This window comes from Podarcis bocagei (genome assembly GCF_964188305.1).
Source record: "Podarcis bocagei genome assembly, chromosome: 6".
Lineage (NCBI taxonomy): Eukaryota > Metazoa > Chordata > Lepidosauria > Squamata > Lacertidae > Podarcis > Podarcis bocagei.
The window spans coordinates 54,578,652-54,604,704 of NC_138130.1; the positions used below are offsets into that span (position 1 = coordinate 54,578,652).

At 40.6% G+C, this 26,053-nt stretch overlaps 3 protein-coding genes across 3 annotated transcripts in view; all 3 read right to left on the bottom strand.

Moving 5' to 3' along the window:
• Positions 1-25,376, bottom strand: part of MRPS6 (mitochondrial ribosomal protein S6) — a 30,166-nt gene extending 4,790 nt beyond the window's left edge. The window contains exons 1-2 of the mRNA XM_081198842.1: positions 25,241-25,376; positions 5,253-5,392 (exon numbers count right to left, since the gene is read on the bottom strand). Of these exons, the coding sequence (XP_081054968.1) occupies positions 5,253-5,392; positions 25,241-25,285 (185 nt within the window). The 5' untranslated portion in view covers positions 25,286-25,376. The remainder of the gene's footprint in view (positions 1-5,252; positions 5,393-25,240) is intronic.
• SMIM11 (small integral membrane protein 11) overlaps positions 1-26,053 on the bottom strand; it is a 176,024-nt gene that overhangs the window by 79,175 nt on the left and 70,796 nt on the right. The window lies entirely within an intron of this gene.
• SLC5A3 (solute carrier family 5 member 3) lies at positions 7,380-25,377 on the bottom strand. Its single transcript, XM_081198761.1, has 2 exons — positions 25,241-25,377; positions 7,380-16,892 (listed from the first exon to the last, which is right to left on the bottom strand). Exon 2 carries the CDS (start codon positions 16,595-16,597, stop codon positions 14,453-14,455), a length of 2,145 nt encoding a protein of 714 aa, XP_081054887.1. The 5' UTR covers positions 16,598-16,892; positions 25,241-25,377; the 3' UTR covers positions 7,380-14,452.

Sequence of the window (26,053 nt, forward strand, 5' to 3'; positions counted from 1 at the left end):
CACTTTAAGAGCTGAGCTGGAACTTACTTTCTGTTCGGAGGCAATCAAGCCAGCACCGATTGTGTTTTGTGTAACCCAGAAGCTCTGTAATGTGTGGAGCAGCTCCATGTTAAGCAATGAGTTGTGACCGGGTATGTAAGTACTGTAGCACTACAGTTTCTCATGCAAAGTAACAAGACCTGGTGCATGTGGTTTGAGGATGGGATGGGAAGAAAGGTGGTTGGGGAAGAGAGGAGGCGGCAAAGATCTATTTACAGAGATGTAACGTTCATTTGCAGGCAAAACTGATGGAAGTACAGCGCAAACTCTCCAGGCACCAGGAGCAAAAACTGGTACAGAAAAACAAAAAATCAGAAACCCTAGTTATTTTGGTGCACTGTGCATAAAATGTGATAGGACAGTTAAGACTTTTTACTGCCAAAATAACATCTCTGTAAAGAGTTAAATGAAGACCTATTTCAGATCAAACAAGTGGTAAGAAAAGAGGACTGGATATTGAACTGTATCCAGGCCAAAATTAAATCCAGGGATTTAAAATATAGTATACTAGACAACTATATTCCCGAATGGGTTTATCAAAGTTAATCAGCACCAGAGAAACACCTGGACCAGGCTTGTTTTGGAATCCTATTGGGAAAAGCAGTTCTCAGCTGATCTTGTGTGAATGAGGGCCCAAGGGAGAACCTGGTTAAGACCGTGCCCAGGAAATTTCCACGTTTTATAAAGAGTCAGCTTCAGCTTTCCAATATGCCATCACAATTTTTAGACTACACCACAGAAGGCTTATTAAGTCAAGATGAATATCACCAATTGTGTGGCTGAGAGACACGCTAGAATAACTTCTTGTCTACTAATGGGCAAGAGCCAAACTGGGAATCCCAAAGGTGCTGGACACTTCTGGAAAAGATCAAATGAGCCATATTAACATCTGAATCTGAAACATGGTCAGCTTTCGCTTGCAGGCCAAGTCCATCCCCTCTTGACTGCTATGCAAGAGAAGGGGGACAGAACCCTCCATTTGCCTCTCAAAATACCACCTGGACTAGGGGGCAAGGAATCCTTGAGCTGGGCACAGGACGAAGCTTTTTCATAGAGCAAGTTCCACCAAGTACAATGGGGCTTATTCACAGGTAAATGGGATTAGGACTGCAGCTTTAGCTGCCTTTTGTGTAACAACTGCAACTTAAGTGTTTACACACTTGGCAAAACAAACAGCTTCACATTTGGAAGTATAGGGTGTACTCCAATCCAATGTACTGAAGATTTTTTTTTTTAAAGGATATTTCATCTCAGAAGAATCAGGCAAAGCCCTAGAAAAGCACAGTCATACCCACCAGCCAACATCAACTGATGGCAGTTTCTAGTATCCCATAGAATGCAAGTCTATTTATGAAGAATGAAAGCGAGAAGAAAAATGTTAAGCAATAATTTCATGATTCGATGTGCTAGGAAACCTGCCATATGGTAGACGTTTATGTCCACAACTGAATTTCTTTTTAAAAAGAGACATTGCCATGATCCAGGAAAGAGGAAACAAGAACAAACCACCCCTTTCATAGCAAACACCGAGGACAATTTGCTTCAATTCAGTTTTCGTACCTTAAGCTTTCTCAAAAGACATCTATTTTCCTTTTATGGCTTTTTGTGCAAAACATATACATGCAGATTGTAACATCATTTCAACAGCAACATATCTATTTGTACGCTTTCTACATAGCAGAATTGTCTCTAGTACATAAGCTAAAGAACTTTTTTTGTATGAATGCAAGATGGGACTCTGCTGGATCAAGCTGGTGGTTCTTCCAGTTAGACATCCCGTTTCCTGGAAAGTCCACACACAGGACGTAAAGACAATAGCCTTATTACTGTAGTAGTTGTTATTGCTTTTATTTTATTAATACCCCCATCTGGCTGGGTTTCCCCAGCCACTCCAGGCGGCTTACAGCACATATAAAAACATAGTAAAATGTTTGGTCCAGAGCAGTTGGCCCTGCTACTTCTGGACCAGGGGACTGCATCATGACTGATAGCAAGGATACACTTATCCTCCAAGAATTTGTCTAGCCTAGTTTTAAAGCTATCTAAGCAATTTACTGATTAAAAATGTTTTGAAGCCACCCTTCACCCTTACAAATACCAGATCAGACCAATACTGTATAGAAATGGCACGACCAGAAAATCATAATCAAGTGACCATCACTACATTGTGTGAACACAGCCCACAATAGTGTATGGATCCTGTATGGATCAGCTTTTTTATTTCTCAGTGAAATGTTGTAATGGATGAAAATACAAAAATAAACAGTGTTAGTGGACTCCATCAACTTTAATTGCTTGCCTTTCGGGTAGACTCACACTGGCAATGCAGATTCTATTCACTGCCTCTGAAGTGCCACTACCTACCTAATCCCCAATCCTTTTCTCATGGGGCACACTCAAGAGAAAGTAGATGCACTTCTATTGAAATCAAGTGCTCAGCTAATGGAACTTAAGTGCACTCAACATCTGCTGTACAGTGCCACCAGATTTTAGCACACACACAGTATCTCCCACCTTGCAAAATACTTGAACAGAACGCTGTGCGCCTGTGTCACATCATCAGTTTAACAGCACAAATGCTAGTAGTGAATTTAAACTCGGGTTGAACTCTTATGCAACTCCAGACACAGCGCAAGCTGTAGCACTTATTGCCAGAGTTTGGATGCCAATGCACATCAATACTTGCTTGTTCTCACACAATCAAGAAGATGATGCAAAACATGAGGGACCTATTGAGTTTGGTGAGGTTGCGCAGCATATGCACATGAAACAAAACAGATGCAGCTGAAAGGCTTGTCACTCAGTAGTAGGACCCAGGACCTACCTGAAAACGGTCCTAGACCTAGATGCAAACCCTCCAAGTCACAGCCGGTCAGTGTAGGCAATAATGACCTAGATAGTCTGGCTCAGTTTAAGACAGTTTCCTCTGCTCCTATCTCACTACATGCCTATCGACATGCAGCTCCTTAGGCACAGGAATGCTTCCTGTGTGGGGTATTTGCAAGAGAAAGTCTTTTGTTCTGGTTTTTGAAACTAAACCATGGTGTGGGCTTTCTTTAGCAATGTACAGGGCCTTTTCTGTGGCTGTGCCCTGACTGTGGAACCCACAAGCCAAGGCAGGTTAGATGGACCTCATCTCTGCAATTTCAGGAAGACACTAAAAATGCTTTTATTCTGCACTGCTCTCAATTATTTTTTAACTTGTAAAGGTTTGATTCCACTCCTCATGGTTTGCAAGATATGCTCTTAATCTGGTTTATTTTTCAAACTTGGTTTTAATGTGTGTTTTGCATGCCCCCCCCCCCGGGAAATGAGCTAGTACTGAAGGACAGATTAGAAATATGTTTTTTAAATAAAGAAACACATTTCTTTATAAATATATAACTATATAGATTATTGTAAGGGAGGGAAATACAAGATAATAAGCTCTTAAAATATGAACATGTTTTGAGCGGCTATCATTTCAGAGGTGCATCTCTGCAGCTTGTGCAGCAGTATCATTTGAAATATCCGCAAGGGAAAACAGGTAATAAGCTGCATTGGCTGCCCATCAAGGTGTGCACATTTGTATCTTCAAATGCCAGGGAGAAAGACTGCAAGTTGTTATTTTGATTATTGAATGAAGTCTCTGTGCGACCCTGGTTGCCTAGCAACATTTCTCCATCCTTGCATACAGGCATTTCTCTTTCAAAAGATATTCTCAGGGAGTTCAAAAGCAAAATGTTAAGCAATTATAGGATAAACTCTGCAGTCCATTGTAATCATTTATCTAATGCATCTTAATTTTCAAATGCCAAGGCATTATTTTCTTGGGCTGAAGATATTTCTCTTAAAATCAGTAACTACAACAATAACTCTTCTTTTACTTGTGCACAGCCATCTTTAATAATGATTTCACCATTAAAAACACCCTCAAAAATATACTTTGGTTCAGATACGCAAAAGGGAATAAAATCAACCCTGAATCAGTATCTCAAAAGATAAATAATTATCGCTTCCAACTGGCTTTGGTGCAATAAAAATGTTACCTTGAAAAGGAAGTGTTTACATGAAGGGCATTTCTTAACAAAGGAAATAGTAAAGAATCAATGCTTGAATTAACTAGCAGATGAATATGAACAATGAAATTATCTACCGAAATTACTGTGTGCCTCATTTTGGAATTGTTAAGTAAACAGATTTGAGTACTTTGTGGAGTCTACTTCAGGAAAGAAACAGTTTAATTCTGAAATGAAACGTGTATCCAAGTTACATTAATTACCCAATGGAAATTAAGAGGCCCTTAACAGTAAATTCTGTACCTGGGCTTCAATCCAAAGAAGTGATATGTGTATGCAAAAAAGAACAGCACACACAGCTTTAACTGATGACCACCGTGTCCCTAATCAGTAGAAATAGTTGCAGCAACATCCAAACCTCAGCTGCACACATTGTTCTCCCCTATGCTCCTACCTTGTCTTTAGATCATGGCTTTGAGCATTTATTTAACAGCTAATGGTTACCTACTCATGTTGCTTGCCAACCTCCCCCCACCCAATAGCACCACAGCTCCTTCAAACTCCTCCCATATCCCTCTCACAGCTTCTTCAACGCACCCATCCCCACCTGCCACCCCACTGCCAACCCCCCCCAGTGCACCCCAAACTCTCGCATCCCCTCACTAATTGCCCAAATCCCAGGACCCTGTTGCCACTGCCACTCAAGGAAGACAGGGGAATGAAGATGAGTGTCTATCTCCTCTTGACTTTGCACTGCCGACAGAACGTGGGCAGCAACACAGGGTAAAGAGACTTACTTCTATTTCATTCCCCTCCTTAGTGCTGCAGTGAGACCTTAGGATGGAGGAGAGGGGGTGGGAGAGTTTTGAGAGGACTGCTGATGGTGGTGACAAAAGTGAGCATGTGAAGGCCTGCAGCTCTGCCTGGACCAGCCACCCAACTACCTGCTCACTCTGCCTGCCCAGCATGGCCACCTGCTCATTTGAACCCTGGATTCCCCTTGCCCTGATGTACGCGTGCACATGCAAACGGGCAATGTGAGAAAAGTGTGAAGGCTGGCTTGGGCCACCCACCTGACCACTTACTCTGCCAGCCTGTCTACTTTGCTTGCCTGCTCCACCCAATGTTGTCAGGCTGCAACTTTTCCCCTTTCAAAAATATTCCATGGCAAGAAATTCTATTAAAAACTAGACTCAAAGCTTGTGAAACTCATACCCTCCTCTGGTGTGACGTTGATTGTGCTTTGAAATTCTGTATGGCAGCGTTCTTTCGCCCAGGTTTTCCAAATTCCTCACCACTGCTCCTCTCTCCATCAAAGCTTCCACTGTGCGTTTCAGTGTTGCAGCTGTCTCAGGCTTTAAACACAAAGAAGAAGACACGTGTTTGTGGTGCAGTAAATGACTATTGCCCCCTATACTTACCTGGCAAGTAAATAATAAAGGAGAAACTGGAATAGATGTCAAAGGGGAGGGGGGAATTCTGATTCTTCTCTCCATCACCTCCAAGGGTGCTGTATCAGACTATAACAATCACTAACAGCAACATAGTGCACCTGTTTCCTCACAATTACACCCAACTGAGTTCAATGGGAGACATTCTAGGCTGAATGTGCATTTTTGACAGCATCAAATATGTTTAATATACTGCACATTACAACTGCAAATAACTATTCTTATAAATGCTGCAAGTTTCCAGGAATGCACTTCTGAAGTGTGTTTTACCTATACCCATATTGTAATTAACTCAGGAAGTCAAGCTTGTCCTATTACACCACACAGGCTGATAATTTCTTTCAATTCCATTTAAGAGTCATTGCATTACATTAAATTTAAAAGGATATGTTTTAGACTGATCGGCGGTGAAAGCGAGCACTCAGAGAAGTGCATTCCATATCTGTGAAGCATGTCCGTCCGTCCCCAACACACATTCTTGTCTCCCTCCAGTGAAATTCCTTGTTGTGAACAAGTAATCTGAAATAATGTGAAGGCAGGAGCTGCGGGGTTCTCAAGGAGAACAGACCCATCTCCTGCAACTAAAGGACCATTCTCAATATTTGATTTTGCCCTGCTTGCATTTCATACTTTTGTTATGTATGAATTTGATGTGTGTGTGATATTTTGCTTCCTCAGCAACTAGATTTCCAGAATACAACTTAAGTTTGCAGATTCTCATCTCCAAGGGACCCTGAATGTGCAAGTATATGCAGTGTGGGTGTACAGTGGTACCTTGGGTTACAGACTCCACTAACCCAGAAATAGTACCTCGGGTTAAGATCTTTCCTTCAGGATAAGAACAGAAATCGAGCGGCGGCAGCAGGAGGCCCCGTTAGCTAAAGTGTTGCCTCAGGTTAAGAACAGTTTCAGGTTAAGAACGGACCTCCAGAACGAATTAAGTTCTTAACCTGAGGTACCACTGTATGTGTGTTGGGACAATGCATTTGTGTTGATGTGTTCACTAGTTTTTCCTTGGTGTCTCCTGCCACAAAGGAGGACGGCTTTGGAGAAAAAGAACAGAACCAGTTGGAAAGAAATTTTCACATGCAACCGAAGTCTTTGCAAGTATGAAATAAGTATCTGTTTCAACAATAGAACCGTTGTTTTAGGTATGCGAGTTACTTCATGTTCCACTGGGGAAACAGGATCACAAAATCTGAAGGGGAGGTTTCACAGTAAGTTGTGCAGCCTGTAGTTAAAGGCCTTTTTTTAATTAATGTTGGCTGAAGAAGACCCTATGCAGCTCTTTAACATGTATCTCTTACATCTTCAGGGTCAAAAAACAAACAAAAAAACCACAATAGCACTGAAGCGTATTTTAAGTGCTAAGGTTATACTGAGTATGTTTAGCAGATGGGACAAACCAAAAATATAGCCAATGTTCTAAGTTTACAACCACAATTCTTGCTTGCTTCTGAAGGATTATTGCAAGCAACTTAAATAGATCCCAAGGTCTGCCACTGCAAAGAGGTTTGGGAGGGAGTAGCAAAAAGGAAGAAAAACTGTAGAAGCTGCTAGTGAGTGCGAGGTGGGCAGTGGATCTGCCTTGCAAGGAAGGTGAAGCAAGACCAATGGATAAGAATGTTTAACACTCGCAAGGTGTGCCTTTGCCACTAGGTGAACAGTGCTCACTCTCTTCATCTGGAGATCAGAAATAAGTCATGCGCTTTTGTTGCCTCACAAAAACCGTCCCTCAAAACAAAACTGATGTGAAATGAGTGTTTATAAACCACTGAAGATTCAGTTACGAATCCTTCACAATGAAAGGTGCAAAACAAGTGGTTGGGACTTAAAAATATTACCGGAAAGTTAATACATTGTCTACCAAGTTCCAAAACAGTTTGAAAAATACTTGTGAGTTCATTTCTTTATTTTGTACTTTTATTTAACCTTTGTACAGAAGTTGAAACATTTCCATATAATAACTCTGAGAGGACAAAAATTCCACATTCAAAAGGAATGTAAACTGCAAGAAATACAGTTTTAATTATACAAATACTCTAATAAGAGTTTATTTTGAAGACTAATGCAGAAGGCAAAATAAGTACACAATATACAACAAACAAACAAACACAGGGCTAGCAATAAGAACTGAATTTTTCATTAGTATTTACTTACTGTCATGTTCTATACACTGGATCAAACCAATTTTCTATGACAAATTTGTAATTGTGGGTGGTAGAAATGGACAATTACAAAATCTCTGTTTTCTTAACACTTCTAGATAGTCTTACTACATGGGTATCTTATTCAAAATTTCATTCTTTTCAGATCATACGTATGTTTTTTAATTTAAAAAAAAGTGGCCAAAGAGCTCTGAAATCAAGTAGATTTATTACATCTATATGCCCATTTGGTTAATTCCTGCTCCCCTCCCAAAGTTTGGGTGGCATTCAAGATTTGACATGCTGCACAACATTTGTTTTTGGTCTGCAAAATCTTTTAATGTTTATTTTAAAAAAACAAAAGCAATTGTAATTTATTTAAATGCTACAGAAAGTACAACAGCAATAAAAACACTTCACGTCTCTTTTAAAAAATGTAATAGTTATATTAAAAAGATACACGATATAAGTAGCATTACACTGACAGTTCTTAAAACCAAGAATGAACAAAAAGGATTTACCTAGCATTATTAGAAAAGAATTTGCTTTCTTCTTGAAGAAGACTACTAATTTTTTTGCACAGCAACTATTTTTATATCCACCTCATTTAAAAGCATGTATTCTTAGACACTTAGTATTCTTGTATGTCATTTCCATCATTGCTCAGTGTCTGGCTTTGCTCAGTGAAGCTGATAAATGCTATGGAAAAGTAGTGTCACCAAATGCCACTACATAACATTTTATATTAGATACAATCAGAACAAAAATAAAGCCTTTTGTTTTAAACCAGCACCCTCCATACCCCAGACTGTTTTGTACGAAAGAAAAGCTTTTTGCCAACAAGAATTTACAGACCTCACAGTGAAATTAAACATCTGAATTATATATACTTTCATTCTAGAACTATGATCCTACAGCTAATTAAAACAGATTTAAAACCACTGAGTTATACACAATTTCTATCAAAAGAACCCTTAAACATCAGACACATCTTTGATTTGAAACATTACATGTAGAATGTTAGTTTTATTTCAAAACATATACTTTTAAAGGCACAAACAGACAGCATACCAAACGAACAGTGGCTATCTACGTTTAAAATACGTCACAATTTAATCTTTTCTTAAAAGACTAGATTTGTGAATTCAATATATATACTTTATAGGGGTGGGTGAGACTGAAACAAACCCAATACACTGCAATTTGCCTTATGACAATGATTTAAACATAAAGCTGTAAAATTAATCTAAGCACATTTTTCTGTCTACATTTCATAAGTAATTGTTAGCCTACAATCCAACCCGTTCCTTTCCCAGGAAGATATTGTACTTTTCAGATGACTGATGGAAAGGAGAGAGGAAGGGGGAATAGATAGCACACAATCATTAGTTTTTTGTCACTTCTAGATGGTGACAAAAGAAAATTAAGAACACTTGCCTAAACAGAAGCTACGCTTTTCCTGAAAACAATGCAAAAATAAGGCCCACGTACAGTTTTCTGACCGATGCTTCTGTTGGCTTAAATAAGCAAATGAACGTTTAAAAACCATCATTTTAAATTCATGAAAATATGTGGGTATCTAAAGCAGGGCTTGGTTAAGTGCCATGTTCACACATAAGGCAATAAATTGCCAGACACCCGGAATGATGTTCACACAAACAACTAGGCCCACCACTGGAATGCTTGCCTAGTTCCAGAATCCAGGGCTATAGCCACTGATAGTGGTCAAAAGATTTAGGTCCTATGGAAGTAGTATTGATCAATGGGAAGAAAACACATACCCAACTGTATAATGCAACAAATAAAGTTCCCCTCTGTCTACACCACAAACCTCCAGACTGATAAAAGGCATATTCAACAGAGAATGAAACAAACAAAATCCACTGGAGTTCAGAGGATCAAAGCTAGAATTCTGCTAAATAGACAGGATTTATTAGAAAGAGCAGGCGATATTACAGCAGTTTAAGAATGCTCATTGTGTTAATCTCAAATGCTATTAAAACAGATTCCCACTTAGCGCAATTTGTTTTCTCCTGCTCTGGAGGGAAGGACTCAAACCAATGGCTTTTAAGTTACAAGAAAAGATATTCCGACTACTTTCTGACAGCAAAAGCTGTTCAACAGTGGAATGGACTCCCTTGGAAGATGGTGGACTCTCCTTCATTGGAGGTTTTTAAGCAGCGGCTGTATGTGCATCAGTCATGGGTGCTTTAGCTGAGATTCCTGTATTGCAGGGGTTGAATTAGATGACCCTTGGAGTCCCTTCCAACTCTATGTTCTATGAACTGCTAAAAGGGTCTGCTTATGAGCTACTTTACGTAGGCTCTAAAGACATTGTGATGAGACTAATTTCTCTTGTATACATTGCTTAATACAGTTAAGCATCAGAGGGCTATATAACATGCAGAAATCCAGAGATAAATAGCAAATGTTTTTATTCTTTATAGATTACTTGTTCTACATACTGGGTGTTCTTTTAAAGCAGCAAGGGGGAAGCTGTGGCCATCCAATGCAACTCCCATCCTCCCTGATCAATGGCCACTAGTATCTAGTGGGTCACAGGTTCCCCATACGTTTTAAAGCAAAACAGATCATTACACAGAACAGCCATTAATTAGTAATTTAGGCTACGACCTGCTAATTAAATAAATAACTAGTCATGACTAGAAAGACACATAAGAGAAAGATTTAGAAAAATATAATGTTCCCTAATGGCATTGGTAGAAATGTGAAGAATCAGCAAGGTAGAAGTATTTTCATCACAGATGAGATGCACTAACCTAACAAGGTTATATTCTGCTACCAAAAGGCACTATTACACATTTACTTTCTCAGTTTAAAAGGAAACCATAGATTCAAAATATTCTAAATGGAATGTTAGGTAGGAAAAGGAATATGGGAAACTCAGTTCATGGTTCTTACAACAAAGGAGGACTCAATTAGGAAGCCACATAATCTAAGTTACACTTAGGATATAGTCTGCTAGGAGACAAAAAGCAGGAAATGGGGTTGCCAGGTTCTAGTCTGAGAGCATGCCCATCAATGAATAGCTGGATTCAAACAATCTAGCTATATTTCAACCCTCCTCAACCTGGTGCCCTCCAGTTGATGACTACAACTTCAAAAAGCCCAAGGCAGCAAGGCTAATGTTCAGAGACTACATAAACCCCCAACATCTGGAAGGTACCAGGTTGGGTAAAAGAGGTTAACTTAACAGCAGCCATGCTGCATCAGATCAAAAGTCCATTTAGTCCTGCATCCTGTTCTAACAGTGGCGAACCAGATGTCTCTGGGGAACTTGCAAGCACGACCCGAGTGCTCCATCTCTCCCCCATTTGTTCTTTCCAGCAACTGGTAAGCAGAGGCATACTGCCACTGACAGAGGAGGCCAAATACAGCTTTATTCTACATGCACTTGTCTAATCTTCTTTTAAAGTCATCCAAGTTGGTGTCCATCAATGTATCTTGTGGAAGCAAATACCAGTTTAACTATGCACTGTGTGGCAAAGTATTTTCTTTTGTTTATCCTTAGTCTTCCAACTTTCAGCTTTACTGGATAGTCCCATGTTCTACTAGTATAAGGGAGGAAGAGGAAGAGGAGGATGAACAAGCCATGGCAAGTGAAAGACTTGCATGCTCCCATTTTCCTCTGCTCCACAGACAAATAAACAAGAATTCCGTATTGGAACTATAGTTAGTTCTAACCCATTAGTTAACAAATCAAGTTATCAATGGCTTGATGTACTGGTTTGTTTTAGATTGGTTTGGAGTCTAGAATACAGCAAGGCGGCAAACCCCTAGGCCACTGTGGCAAGCTGGGTACTGGGCTAGATGGACCCTTGGTTTGATCCAGCACAGTTCTCTTAAAACCTGTTTCACCCTGACTGTTCCCAACCACTGTGGTTAACCAGCAGGATTTATCTCACACAACTTAAAGTGATAGGCAGTCTGTTTTAGAACAACACAATCCCAGGAGAGCCCAGAAGTAAAGAGAGGTAAGTATATGCTGAAAAAAACATTAGCAGTTGCCATACAGCTGTCTAAATGAAGACGTAATATTGCAAGCTATTTATCCGCACAAACCATGCATCATTGGTAAGGAAAGAGAAAATAAGGCCCAAATGGATAACTGGCAGGTAAATTTGTTCTGTGGACTTTGGCAAACCTTTCTAACTATTGTTAAAACTGTGAAATGGTTCAATATTTAGGTGTTTAAGCGCTGCATTGTCACTTGGAATATGGCTGTATTGCACTAAGAGTCCATTTAAAATAGATCCACAAACTCTGCCATTTACATTCATAATACTGCAAACGTATTAAATGACTTGGGATTGGGACCGAGGAAGTATTAGACATTGCTATTTTAATGTGGCTGTAAGGCCCGGAAAATGGCTTAGTTTACACAAGGCATCTTAGGGAAGAAAAGTGGGAGCCAAATTAATTCCTGAGTTAGTCCACCTGCAACATGACAACTGGCAATGCAGTCAACACAACCATCTCTACAAGTGCCAGCAATAGCAACTCTCCTCTAGCACTTAGCAATGATGGTACTTACCCATCTCAAAGCTTGTATCACCCCCTTCCTTTGACCCTGGAAGGCCACTGGTTTAAATAAACTCTTGGCCCAGTACACAAGCAAGGTCTCAATTTATAATCATCAACTGAGGCCGTTCAAGCCAAAGTCTCTGTAGTGCATTTAAACAGCATGGTTCTTTAAAAACTACATCAGTTATACAAGCTTAAAATCAATAGTTCAGAATATATGCATTAGTTCTATACATAGTCTACAACCATTTAGTAAAAATTGTCACCTTAGTAAGCCAGTTGTTCCACTGATAGGTAGTATGGAAGAAACTGAAAAGAACTGAAAATGATACCAAATTGATTTGTTATTAAATACAGGGTTTCCCAAACTTGGGTCTCCAGCTGATTACAACTCCCATCATCCCTAGCTAACAGGACCAGCGGTCAGAGATGATAGGAACTGTACTTGCCCAGACAGCTGGAGATTCAAGTTTGGGAAACCTTGAATAAAGTATTGTTTTCAGCTATTTCAGGACACCTTGCATTTGCAAGGCACAAGCACAAAGTTTGTATATATTAAAAATATTTATTCGGCATGGGATCTCAGCTCTCAGTGTTACATTCCATAACTATTACAGGAATGCTCTTTTTATTAAACTGGAGCTTTGAACCCTAGGACAAACTAGGCCCTTTTTGAATCGGGGCTAGCAATAAAATTGACTTTGGGAAAGAGTTCTCAGTAAGAGTTCCAAATTTGCTCTTAATTGCTGGTTCCCACCTCTATGGGCCCACAACCTTGTGGCTGCAATGCTGCAGAAGGCATGCTCCCCTATCCTTCTCCACACTGCTATGGAAGCACTCAAGGCACCAGGATTTGGGGAGGGGGGCAGCCCTTCTTGCTACAGCTACAGCAGCCACCAAACTGGAAGTTCTTCTCTAGCATTATACTCTAAGCTTTGGGGGTGGGGTGGGGTAGAGGGAGGACAAGGAACAGTGCATACGTTTGCCTGCGTACTGAAGTAAAAATATTACTGTTGCTGAGTATCAATGGACGTGCTGGAATAACCCCATTTAAATCAGTTCTGCTTTCATTACCAGAGCCTTACTTACTATACTACACTTCTCAAAGTATCTGTAGGAGACATGTAGTCTCAACATGCGGCCTACACATATATTGGAACCAGTAGGTGGAGATGTTTCTTTTTTTAAAGGGGAAAAGCGAAGCAGTTTAATTCTCCCTCTCTGCTCCTACTCAGCCTAACAAAAATAAAACCACATACAGTTTTAAAAAGAAGTTTGGAATATTCTTTTGCCTAATTTTGTACAGACTCATTGTCCTCATCGAAGGCTTGTGCTATTTGTTGCTTCCATATCCAATTGTGAACTGTTTCAGACAGATCATTATACAACAAATAAAGAAGCTGGCTTTCTGAAGCGGCGCTAGGATATTTCCTTTTGCTATTGTAATTCTTTTATTTTTAACGTGCAAAATTCAAGCACAAGAAAATTCAGATATACACTGGACTCCCTTGTCCATCATCTGAAACATTCTTTCTGCATAACTTTGAAGGCTAATAGGCAATATTCAACTTTTTTAAAAGTCAAGTGATTTCAATGGGTCTACTCTGAGTAGAATTTAGTTGTATCTTCTGTTTTTATTTGTATATTTATGTTTCTAACAGCTAGCAAGACTGAAGTGTTTTAAAATATGTGGTTTTATCTAGAAAGGAAAAAAGGGAATTATAGATTCAGCAATGCAATCACACATTTAATTAGAATACTGGTGTCTTTTTTCTTTTTGTTGTTGTTGTTGTTGTTAGGAACATAGATCTGATGTTTTAAGAATATAGGGAGAAATCACAGAAAGTTACTTGATTAGGATTCCTAAAAGATATCATCTTCTGACACTCAAAAATACTCTGGAATGCTCTTCATAATGTACAGTTTTGCCCCTTTTAACTATAACACTATTTTCACTTTTGCTGGACCTCTGAGAGTGCTTTAATATTTTACCTCTCAACACACATTTATCTCTTACTTTGGTATACAAAAACCCAACATTTAGTACTGCACTTAATCCCACAAACATTTTGCATTAAAACAGAAATGCTAACATATAAAACGTCTAATGATTTTCAAAAAGGTTGAAAAATAATTTGGCTGACGATAAAAGCGTAAAGGAATCCTGAGATATAAGACCAACAGACACACACACACACAGATATATAAATATTTCTCCAAGGACCTCTATCTCTACTTCTGTATATCTGACCAAATAAAATTCATCATTTGTTCACACAGAGAAATAAACAAACATGAATATTCCAACTGAACACACACAAAATAGTCCACTGTTTAGTATTAATTTAGCTTTTGGAGTCTCTTCCAGCATTTGTAGACACATAGTCTCTTCTTCCCCCTTATCTCTGACTGGACTGTTCATGTTTTTGCTTTTAAAGCCACAGAACCAATCTATGCATTTCCAGTGTCTGTCACTACTTTCAGTCTCTTTTCCAGTCTTCTCTTTACCCATAAGAGCTGCTTGTCCATTAGAATAACTATCAACTGGAGTCTCAACTTCAGAGTTGCTTAAAGATATCACTGGATTGCTCTCATCTCTGCAAGTAATTAAGAGATTGACATTTTCAGGCTGATCATTTTTAACATTTTCTTCAGATTTCCCATTTGAAGTGATATGATTTGAAGTGTCGCTGTATTTTAAGACGGTCTTCCCTTGTGCTTTGAACGAACTGCCTGCTGAAGCGCTTTCCTTTACGGTCCTGATTCTCATAGACCAAAACGTTGTCGTCCGAATTTGTTCTTTTGAGGGTGGTGGTGTAAGCAAGCTTACTACTATAGCAATAATTCCAGTGATCCAAAACAGTGCAGTAGCAACGTACATGTAATGGATACTTTTGATAAAGTACGGTCTTGTGTCTGGCTGGTCACACTCAGGAACACGATAGATAAATGCCAGTATAAGTCGTACAGCTCCCAATGCAAATCCAACCATTCCACCAAAGAAGACCCCCTGCTCATTGCAACGCTTCCAAAATACACCCAAGAGAAAAATAGCAGCCACTGGAGGAGTCAGATAGTCTGCTACCTCTTGTATATAGAGATACATCTGACCTCCTTGCATTTCCACTATAATTGGGACCCAGGCAATGCTTATTGCCACCATGAAAGCAACGAAAACTCTTCCAACAATCATCAGTTCTCTAGACGTTGCATTCTTCCGTATGAGGAGCTTGTAGATATCCAGTGTGAATATGGTACTGGCACTATTAAAGATAGAATCCAAATCACTCATCAGTGCAGCAATCATTACTGCCATCATGAGGCCTCGCAGGCCAACAGGGACAAGTTTCATTACCAAACGTGGATAGGCAATGTTAGAACATCCAGCTCTGCTTCCACAAACCTGCATACAATGTTCTGGATTGATACATGCAAGATCATCTGCAAACAGTATTCGTGAAATCATACCTGGAATAACTATAAGGAACATAGGCAGAAGCTTTAAGAAACCTGCCATTAGGGTGGATCCTTTGGCATGAGCAATGTTTTTTGCTGCTAAAACCCTCTGAACGATGACTTGGTCGGCACACCAGTACCAAACAGAAGCTGGTGTCTGTCCAAAAAGGAAACCAGGCCACGGAACATCTTCATCTGTTGGTTCACGTAACATTCTCAGCGAATCAGGCTTTGGATCAACATGACAGGAATTTGTATTGGAAAGGTTGTAAGTCAACAAGATCGATGTAACATTTGGTTTTGCCAACATGTACTTTCTTTTCATCTCTTCAAATCCACCAACTTCTACCATACTTATAATCATAAGGGTGAGGGCACCAATAATCATAAGCAAAGCTTGAATAGTGTCTGTGTAGATAACTGCCACAAGACCCCCAGTCACAGTCAGCAGTGCAGTCATTCCAATCAGCAGTATTACCGACAAATAAATATTCCAGCCTAGTGATTCTTGAATAAACAATGCACCTGAATACAAATCCACTGAAAGTTTGGTGAAGATATACAGAATTAGAGACAACATGGCAAAGTATACTTGAATTCTATGCCCTCCAAAACGTTTGGATAAGTATCCAGGCATGGTGTATATTCCAGAATGTATGTAAACCGGAACAAAGATCCATCCTAAGAGTTGCAAAAGCATTAAGGCATTGAGTTCCCATGCTCCCACGGCAAATCCGCTTGCTGCTCCAGATCCTGCAAGCCCAATGAAGTGTTCACTCCCAATGTTGCTCACAAACAAGGAAGCACCAATTGCCATCCATGTCATAGATCGCCCTGCCAGGAAGTACCCACTTATAGTGCTCCGATTATATTTCCACATGGCAAAAAAGCCTATGCACAGCACAAGCACAAAATACAGTGCCACAATGGCAATGTCTGCTGGTTCCAAAGCCGCCCTCATTTCTGTAAACAAAGGAGCTTCCGAAAGCTGATGTCCAGGTCACAGACCTCAAGCCTTAGTAAAACAAATCTTTAGTTTTACAAATACTGTGGCTCAAATTCTTTGTCCATTGGTTTGCTATCTTGATGGTAGTGGTTGTGGTACAACTTTGAGAAGAAAAAATTGTTTTCTGCGCTTCTGAAATATTTAGCACGCACTTTTATTCACCAATCCACAAGAGCATCACCATTAACTTGGTTGATGTAGGAGAAATTCTTAGTTGCAGCTAAGTCTAGTGAGGCCTACAGTACCAACCCTGCAAGGTAGCAAAGACAAAAGACAGAGATTGAATTAGAAAAGGCTTTTACCAAGTATCAGGAAAAAAATTGAATTTTGTCATAACAAGTAGTTGAATAGAGCTTTTCTTCCCTTGTAAATGTTATGAAGAATTCTGCATCTCAGGCATGAAATTTCTTTCATAGACTGTAAACAGAGTTCACTAATAAACTAACAGAATGTGTATTGTTTTCTTGGAACAAGATGGCAGATTTGCAGCAGTATAAAAATATGTATCTTTCTAGCCAGAGAAATTTTTATATTCAAAATGATACATCAACACCACACAGACACTATCAGACTTTATTCAGGATATACATGATCACATCACATTTACAATTCATCTAAATTTATCATTGATTTTCAAACTGATTCTGTGTACAGCCAATGTCACTGTATAGTGCTGTAGCAGTAGATTACATATATAATACACCACTGTCACAATTGCAGCAAAAATTTAACTGAGTGGCACACTGCACACTATGTTCCTTCACCGTACATTGCCCTCTCCAATTGCCAAGTCCACTACACTTCCCCAGATCAGAGAAATGTAGTGTTATGGCACCTACATATGCACATACCATCTCTCTGCATGCAGTATTATTACAGACTTATTTTAAAGTCTAGAATGAAAAACCATTTATCCTCTCACACACATCATAGCACTGTGCTACATTTTCCCAAACATAATGATGACAGCAGTTGGGAATGTACAATAGGAAGTAGGTAACAACCTAGGAGTGTTGAGGAGGAACTAGGATGGGGGAGCCTAGACAATCCAGCATGTAAATGTCCATGATTTATAAGACATGGATGAATAGTCTATGGCACAGGCAGTAGGGGTTTATAGTGCAACTGGAGCAGTGTTCAAAATTAGCCAGGCACCAGGCACATTTTGCACCTGGCTATTGGCCACTTGCGACCAATATCCATGTGAAGATCTCCACATTCTGGAGGTGAATGCCTGGGGATCCTTGGATCTGGACTGTTTTTACACACTAATGCCCCACCCTGCAGAATTCCATCAGTTATATTTTATCTGTACAACAGGAATGAATTTCTGGAACCAAAATACTTTTTCTTTGCAGCCTGAGCAGGAGCAGCGAACATTATAGCTAATTGTTGTCGCTTGTCTTCACTTACCCCACTGCCCTGCTCACAGTTGTGAAGAATACTCTTACATTATGAATAGTCCATGTCACCATTAAGAAAGAGAGGTTGGAATGGACCGATATATATGTGGACTGTCCCTGGATCAGGGAACTTTCTTCTTTGAGTTCTACAAGCTCTTAACCTAGCTCAAGGTTGTCATCTGAACTAGCCAGATGTTTAACTGAGAATCAATCATAGTCAGTCCATCATTTGAAAAATAAAGACTTTAGAGCTGTCTTGCCCCAAAATGGAAGCTAGACATTCTGTTTGGCACCTGTAACCTCAGCTTAAGGCGCCATTTGGTGCCTGGTTTATATATCCGAGTTTCTAACACTGAAATGGAGTATGAAGACTAATGTTCTATGACATGAAATAGGTCTACACCACCACCTGACTCTCCAGTGCTGCCCTTAATACACTAGAGGCAAAAATCACATCATAGCCCAACACTGCATAGATATTGCAATGTACTGTACAATTACACAGTCTTTTACTTTGGGTTTGACTTGTATAACATGTTCAAAAAGACTGTAAAGTAATGGGGCAGGGGAAGGCAAGGACAGGGAAGGCCTGACAAAAGTTTGTTTCAGCATGGAAACCTAAGCTGGACTAGATCATGTTTTGTGCCGCTGCAGTTCCACCGTCTGTGGTTTAATTACTTTCTACAGAACTTGACACAATATACCTGCCCTTCTTCTGTCTTTTTAAGTGCCCCCCATGTGTCTATCTAACTCTGTTCCATATGTTATCTCTGTACATTTGCAGAAAGTGTTGTTGGTTTTTTTTTTGGGGGGGGGGTCCATGCATCAATCTATAAAATCAATAGAGCTTTGATCTTTGTTTCCTTTTTATAAGCCCAATTTTGTTTCCTTAAAAGCTGAAAAGGCCCCCCATTTTTCTAGCAACAGGAAACTGTAGGAAAAAGGAAAATATTCATAAACAAGGTAAGTCATTAACAAGTTCCAAGAACATAGGGAAGGAGGAAATCAAAGGCGGGGGGGTGGGTGTAAGTAAACACACAGAAAAGATGCAAGAATAGCTGGATACAAGCAGATGTGAACTCAAACGTAAAAAACTAAAATGCTCCATGTTAGATGACTGGTGTGCATGGTTAACATAACCATACATTGAAACAGATTGCCAATGTAAACTTATAAAACTTAAGTTTACCAAAATTTAATACATGTCAGCGTAAGCCTTGCTACTTGGCTTAGAGCAGGCATAGGCAAACTCCAGCCCTCCAGATGTTTTGGAACTACAATTCCCATCATCGCTAGCTAACAGGACCAGTGGTCAGGAATGGTGGGAATTGTAGTCTCAAAACATCTGGAGGGCTATAGTTTGCGCCTGTGCCTGGCTTGGAGATTTGCAAAACCAATATAATAAAGCTGTCTACAATAAGAAGGTAAAATATTAAGGGACACTGAAGAATATTAATATTCTGATCCAATGGCGCCCATAAGGAGCAGCTAGACCCCATTCTGAACAGCCAACTATCAACACTTTAGCATTTTTTGTTTTGTTTTAGAGAGTTCTCTGCAGATGAAGCCGCAGTTGGGCACAGCAGAGATCATCCTCAGAGATCCCTTTCAAACCCTTTCCAATCAGCCAAACTAAAATCTAGCACACAAAAAACAAACTCTACTCAGAAGTGCTGTTTAACACTGCTAAATAAAAATGTCATTCCTTCATTAGCCTTGGATAAAATATAGTGGCAAAGTTTTGTGTTACAAATAGTTTATTGTACATGTTGTAAGCTATACTATAATCAGTTTATCTGTTAACTGGGTTCTTAACAATGCAAGTTGACTGCTAGCTCTGCATTTAAACTGGTGCATTTTGTTCTTCTTTCCTGTAACATTTTCATTTGTTTGTTGTCAGATGTTATTTTACTCAGATTGGCTTTTCAAGTCAATATAATCTTCAGCCTTTACATGAGCCCTGAAATTAACCTTCTCCAATCTAGTACTTTCTAGATGTTGTCGGACCATTTGCTACAACTCCCTACAAATACTTGACCATTTGCCATGCTGGCCGGGGACTGATGAAAGCTTAAGTCTATCAAAACCTGGACAGCACCAAGTTAGGGAATACTGCTTTAAATCATTTGCATCTGTGACAATTGTGTATTATTTATAAGCACCCTACCAGACTAAGTTCCAATTAGACCAAGTTTCAGACTTAGATCTGCATTCTTCACAAGAGTCCCAGCAACCAACAGACACTAGATCATCTACACAGAAACTGGTGAGTTATCCACTATGATCTACTTTCTGCCACTCTTGCCTTATACTGTACATATGACTAATTTTCTCGTATGATCACATCCTTCTACTCAAAATAAGAGGATCCACGTGACAGAAGCTACTTTAAATAAATATTTACCTGTGCTAAGAAACTGTTTATACAGCCCTAATGGCATCAAGTGAATTGTTGTTATCAAATGTTCTCCAACAGTAACAGGAACTATAATTCTTCAATATTAGTGCTAGTACTAAATGAGAACATTTTTCATTGCTATTATTACAGAACTACAATGCAATGAAAGCACCCAACAGTAACGGATCAGCAATATCAGATCCTTTAGGCCACCTTTGTATTCATCCTTTTATGCCCAATATTTCTAGCTCACCTTTCTGCAAAATGAGAAAGGCAGGTTACAAGTAACTCATTATAAACATTTTAATTCTGTAAGAACAAAGTAATGCAAAAACTACAACTAAGAACAAAGACTAAAAGCAACAGCATCCTTAGATTGTTTTAACAAGTTTTCAGAACAAGTTCATATAATTCAAGCACAATACAGACCCCTAGCAAACAGAATGGCAGCAGGTCCATGTCTTTAAAGGTGTATATGTAGAGCAGGGGGAAAAATGAAACTGCCAAACAATTGTGTGGGTGGGAATTGCTGAAATCTACCCTCGCACATCCTGCCCTACTTGTAGTCCTCATCTCAAGAACTACATGAGTGAAACAGACTCAAATTTAAAGGCACAGGTCTGCTGCCAATCACATTTGGGCCTCCAAACCCTACAGTCACCACAAATGAAGAGATGGGCATTTGAGGCTCTCAGCCTAATTTCATGCAGGTGAGGGAGAGAAGGCATGTAGGGCGGGAAGACACAAGGAAAGTCCAAACAGATGAAGTGACAATGTGAGGGAATGGGATCCTGCTACAACCTATCAATTCACACCTCTGGAGTCTGACCTTCTCAACAGAGCTGACAGTGCAGGAAGAAGAGAAAAGGAGAGAATGAGGTATCCCTACTCACTGCTGAGTACTCATCACCCCTGCCTTAAAGGATTACTACTACATGGCTAGATAAAATGTAGTTGGACATTCATCTGCTCATCTGGAATCAACCACTACTTGATGCAGGTAAGCAAGCATGGCAAATCACATGTCTGACAGTCCAACTGCAAAGCACCTTTACAGGCAATACAATATTTGTCAATTTTTAAAGCAATCAACTAATGGAAGGACTCAAAGCAACCAATAGATAATAGTGGGGACCCCTAAAACACAAAGAGGCCTTGCCAAATGCAAGTAAGAAAATACTCTCCCCCCCTTTTTTTAATAGAAAATTATAATTGTGTCTTGGACAAAACAAACAAGGTGAATAAAGACAAGTCTATTTTCCCCAGATTAGTTCACACGGAGACTGAGGAATTACAGCATGTACTCATAATGCTAAGAGGTAAAGCAAAATGTTTTGTGTTCTTCCCCCACTCTTGTTCCTTTCCTACATGTCTTTAATGTCTTTTCCTTTCTTCTTTTTTTGTTTCCTTTATTAACTTGCACCTCTGTAACAAAGCCTGCCTAACACACTGTCCACTACAAACTACATGTGATCTTCCACTAAAATGAGAAACCAAAATATACTTGAAATTTTTGTAAAAAGTAGCTGCTATATTGTATTACCATATTTTGAAAACTGATAGTGATTAAAAAGGAAAATAGTTCAAAAATCCCAAAATAATTTAAGTATTCGTTTGCTTAACTTTATTTTGAAAATCAGTTAATTTAACTATAGATATAGAATATTTGCTCATAAAGTTGATGAGTTAACAAGGTGAGCAGAGTGAACCAGATTATTATGAATGAGGTCAAATGAAAAGCCTCCTCTTCTAGGAAGACAGCTTTAGCAATAAGCATATCTTATCACCCGCTCCTGGTGAATGCACAGAGCAGCAATTAAGACAGACACCTCAAACCTACTAAACAGAATTTTTATATAGAAGTGACTTCCAATGAAATGGGCTCTTACTTCCAACATCAAAATAGGTTCAGAACTGAAAAATTGAGCTTATGAGCACAAGGCTAGCCTACTCTCTATGTTGCATTTCCATATTCTATTTAGCTAGCAAATACTGTGAACATTTGGGATTTACAACACAGATTTACTGCAAAAAGAGTAGGTTTCATAGCCTTTTAAAGTTCAAGGTACACTGTACACCCAACGTGAATCAAAGGGCCCACTTAAAATACTTGCTTCTTTTTCATCCTTTCTCTCTTAAGATTGTACTGCTGATTGGAAAAGAACCAAGTCATTACTACAGGGTAGCCAATGTGGTGCTTCCATCAACCCTGACCATGCACAGAACCCCAAACGTGCTATTCTGAAGCTGCTGCCATGTCTCCTTGTACATCTCTAGTTAATATTGTCCTAACACTGATCCAAAGATCCCCATGCACTGTTGGCTCAGAAGGCTGGTTACTGCAGATTGTTTAGACAGTTTCTGTCCTCACGCTCTCTGAAAGGTATTTTAGAAAGTTGCTCTAACATCTGAGAATGAGAAACAAGATTCGGCAGAATCCGAGACCAGGGAGAAGAGTCGGTGGAAGAAGATTGGAAAAAATTCAAAGTATATTTACAGAAATATTGCAAAATTAATGAATGTTAGAAGGATGCTGGAATGAAGTTATATGGCTTTAGCAGAAATGTTATAAAGAATTAAGTAAAAACAGATTGTTAATGGGCCAAAGTGGAAAATTTAAGGTTAGATTGTGTTAAGATAAATAATAGAACAAAAATTGAGAAAGATGGAAAGGATTTGCTGAAATAGCTAATTGAACTAGAATACAAAAAAGGGAGGTGTGAGGAGGTCGATGAAACAAGTAAATGAAAGGTAAAGATATGGAAATATTGGATGTGTTTTTAAATGTTTTTGTTTCTCTTGTTGTTTTGCTGTATTGTTTTTTGTTTTTCTTTTTATTTCTGATGTATTGTAAGGTATTGTTTTGTTTTGTTTAACTTTTTATTGTTTCTTCTTCTTTTTTCTGTAACTATTAAACCTCTAATAAATATCATTTTTTTTAAAAAAAGAGAGAAACAAGATTCAGTCTGCAACTGAGCATCTCTCTGTACTTAAGAGGAACATCAGAGGTTCACAAAAGCCACAGTATTCAAGACCGTATCTCAAACTTAGGTTCAATATGCAATCTGTGAAGTTCTATGCTAAAATACTGAGGTCAGACCTAAAACAAATGGAAATAACTGGGCACCCACACTCTCCAGTAAATTCAAAAATTAGGAATGCACACAATTTTTCAAATAACCCGAGATCCAAATCAAACCTGGCAATTACATTCAAGAAGTGTGTGCACAGAATGCACAGACTTCATCTTCTAATCTGTACAGCTAACTTTTACGAAGTGAAAATCTATGTAAGCAAAGCTACAGGTTGCTGTATTCAGGCTAAAATTCTATACAAACGTACCCAAGAATGTAAATCTCACTGAAATCAGTAGGACTCACTTCTGAGCATGCATGCATAGATTTGCACTGGCAGGTAATTGTTAGAACATACTGCACAATAATCCCTGTATTTGTGAAATTGATTAAACTGAGAAAATGGGCAGGAACTTACTTGTCACATATGTACACTAGTCTACATTTTTTGTGGAATATTATGTCACACACTTGAGATAGTTTTCATCTGCCTAGAGATCTGTCTTATACAGAGTCAGACCACTAGCCCAGTCTTATCTCAGTTCCTGCAGTCTTTCAAGCAGGCAATTTTCTCATCTGGAGCTGCTGGGGATTAAACCTGGGACCTTCAGCATGAAAAGCAGGTGCTCTGAGGGGTACCAGCTTGAATAAAATATGGGGGGGGGGGAGGTAAGCCCTGCCCCACATAACTGATCACATGAGGCGGTGCAACGCAGTGTTTGAATGACAATACCTATCGACTTGTGGGGGCTCCCCCTGAAATTATTTTATGGGGCACGTGGAGGGACCTCGGCCCCCTAGGAGTTGGCTTCTATGTAACGGGCCCTATGCTGGGGCTATTACAGCCAGCAGCACCGACCAGCAGCTTTTTAGCAGACCACCATTTACACTGTTTATTTGACAATAAAGAAACCAACCCAGCAGGCGGTCTACTCTACTGTACAACGCCGCCAGCATCCCGGAAGCTCAGCGAGTTACGATGGCGGCAAATATTCAAAACAAGTTCTTTGCTATAGGCAGTCCCCAGTACAGATGTACGGAATTAATTCATGCTTCCGTACATACTGGAAATTTAAGAGGGGAAGGGAATCTTAAACGACGCCCGGCAATAATGCACCCCGGTACAGAGCCCCTTCGCCAAATGCGCGAAAATGAACTGGGGTGTTTGGACAGCGACCACAAAACGTTGCCAAGGAACGACACGAGGCCGCCGCGCCACGTCTGTGTGAAAAAGGAAAACCTCGCATGTGGCTCGCTAGACCCGTGCTTCCTGAACACCCGCCCCCTCGAAGATTTTTCCTTTTAGAGCAACCAATTCTATTGACACTTTCTCTCCCCTGCCCCCTTTTTTATTTTTTGTTCGCGAGTGGAAGTACACGTGCGCTGGGGGTCGGGGAGAGCAAAGCGTTGTAGCGTAAGGGGGCAAGCGCCAACCCCACGTTTTCCTTAAGGGAGCCCTTGTTCCACCAGCACCACCACAGCGCCCGAGCACGTGTGAAAAGGGAACGAAGTGGAAGAAGCGTGTTCTTTCCGTGCCGAGGGGACGAGAGGAAGGGCGGACGCACAGGGCTGGCGGAAGGGGAAGGGGAGGCCCGGCCGGGAAATGGAAGCCGGGCAGGCGCGGGAAGCTCAGAGAGCAGCTGCGACTGAGGGACGCGAGAAGGGCAGCCAGGAAGGGCGAGGGCGCAGGGTCCCTCCTACGAACACACACACAGATACTCACCCTCTGCATGGCTTTTAGGATCAAAGCCAGCTCATAGCGAGGCATCTTTGGCAGAAGAGGTGGTGAAGTAGGTGGGGCGGCTGGCGGAAGGGGCGAAGCAGAGCGCCGGCGTGGTGCCGTGCAAGTGCCGCTCAGACACGCCGCTGGTCCCGCACTGTGTCGACTAGGAGGCGCGCGGGGCGCTTTTAAAAGGGGCCGGTCTGCGCGCGCTCCCGCGGCGGCACCGCCCCCCTTCGATGGCGTCAGGCGCCCCCTCCCTCGCCGCTCCGCTCTTCCCGGGCTGAATGAATGGGGCTCCTTCGGACACGGAGCTCTCCCAATTGCGCCGGGAAGAAGGCAGGGCGGCGCTTTTATCCTAAGCGAGAGAGTCCTGAAGGTCGAGCTGAATGAAGCGCGCTTGGCGACCTCCAAGCGCCGCCTCCCTCGCCATCCCTGCAGCGCCGCCGGTCCCGCCCTTCCCCCCGTAGCCGCGGCTGCTACTGCAGGGAGTGGAAATTTCCACTCGGTCCCGCCTCCCTTCCTCGTGCGCTCCTCTCCCCCCTTGAGGGGAAGTCAGCAGCAAAGCTCTGGCCCTGCACGTGAAAGCCGCCTCTGCGACGTAGCGACGTAACGCCGTATATCACACACCCCCCATTGCCGGTTGCTTGCAAGCCGTTCTCGAAACATCCACGAGACGCGGACGTGGGTTGGAGCTGCGCTCCTACACGCCTCGCTGGTGTTCCCGAAGCTTCCAGAAACACCTGTCGCTTACGCAGGTTTTCAGCGTGAAATCCTCGTTAGGAAGGAAAGGGAAATTTCCGCACACGAAAACGG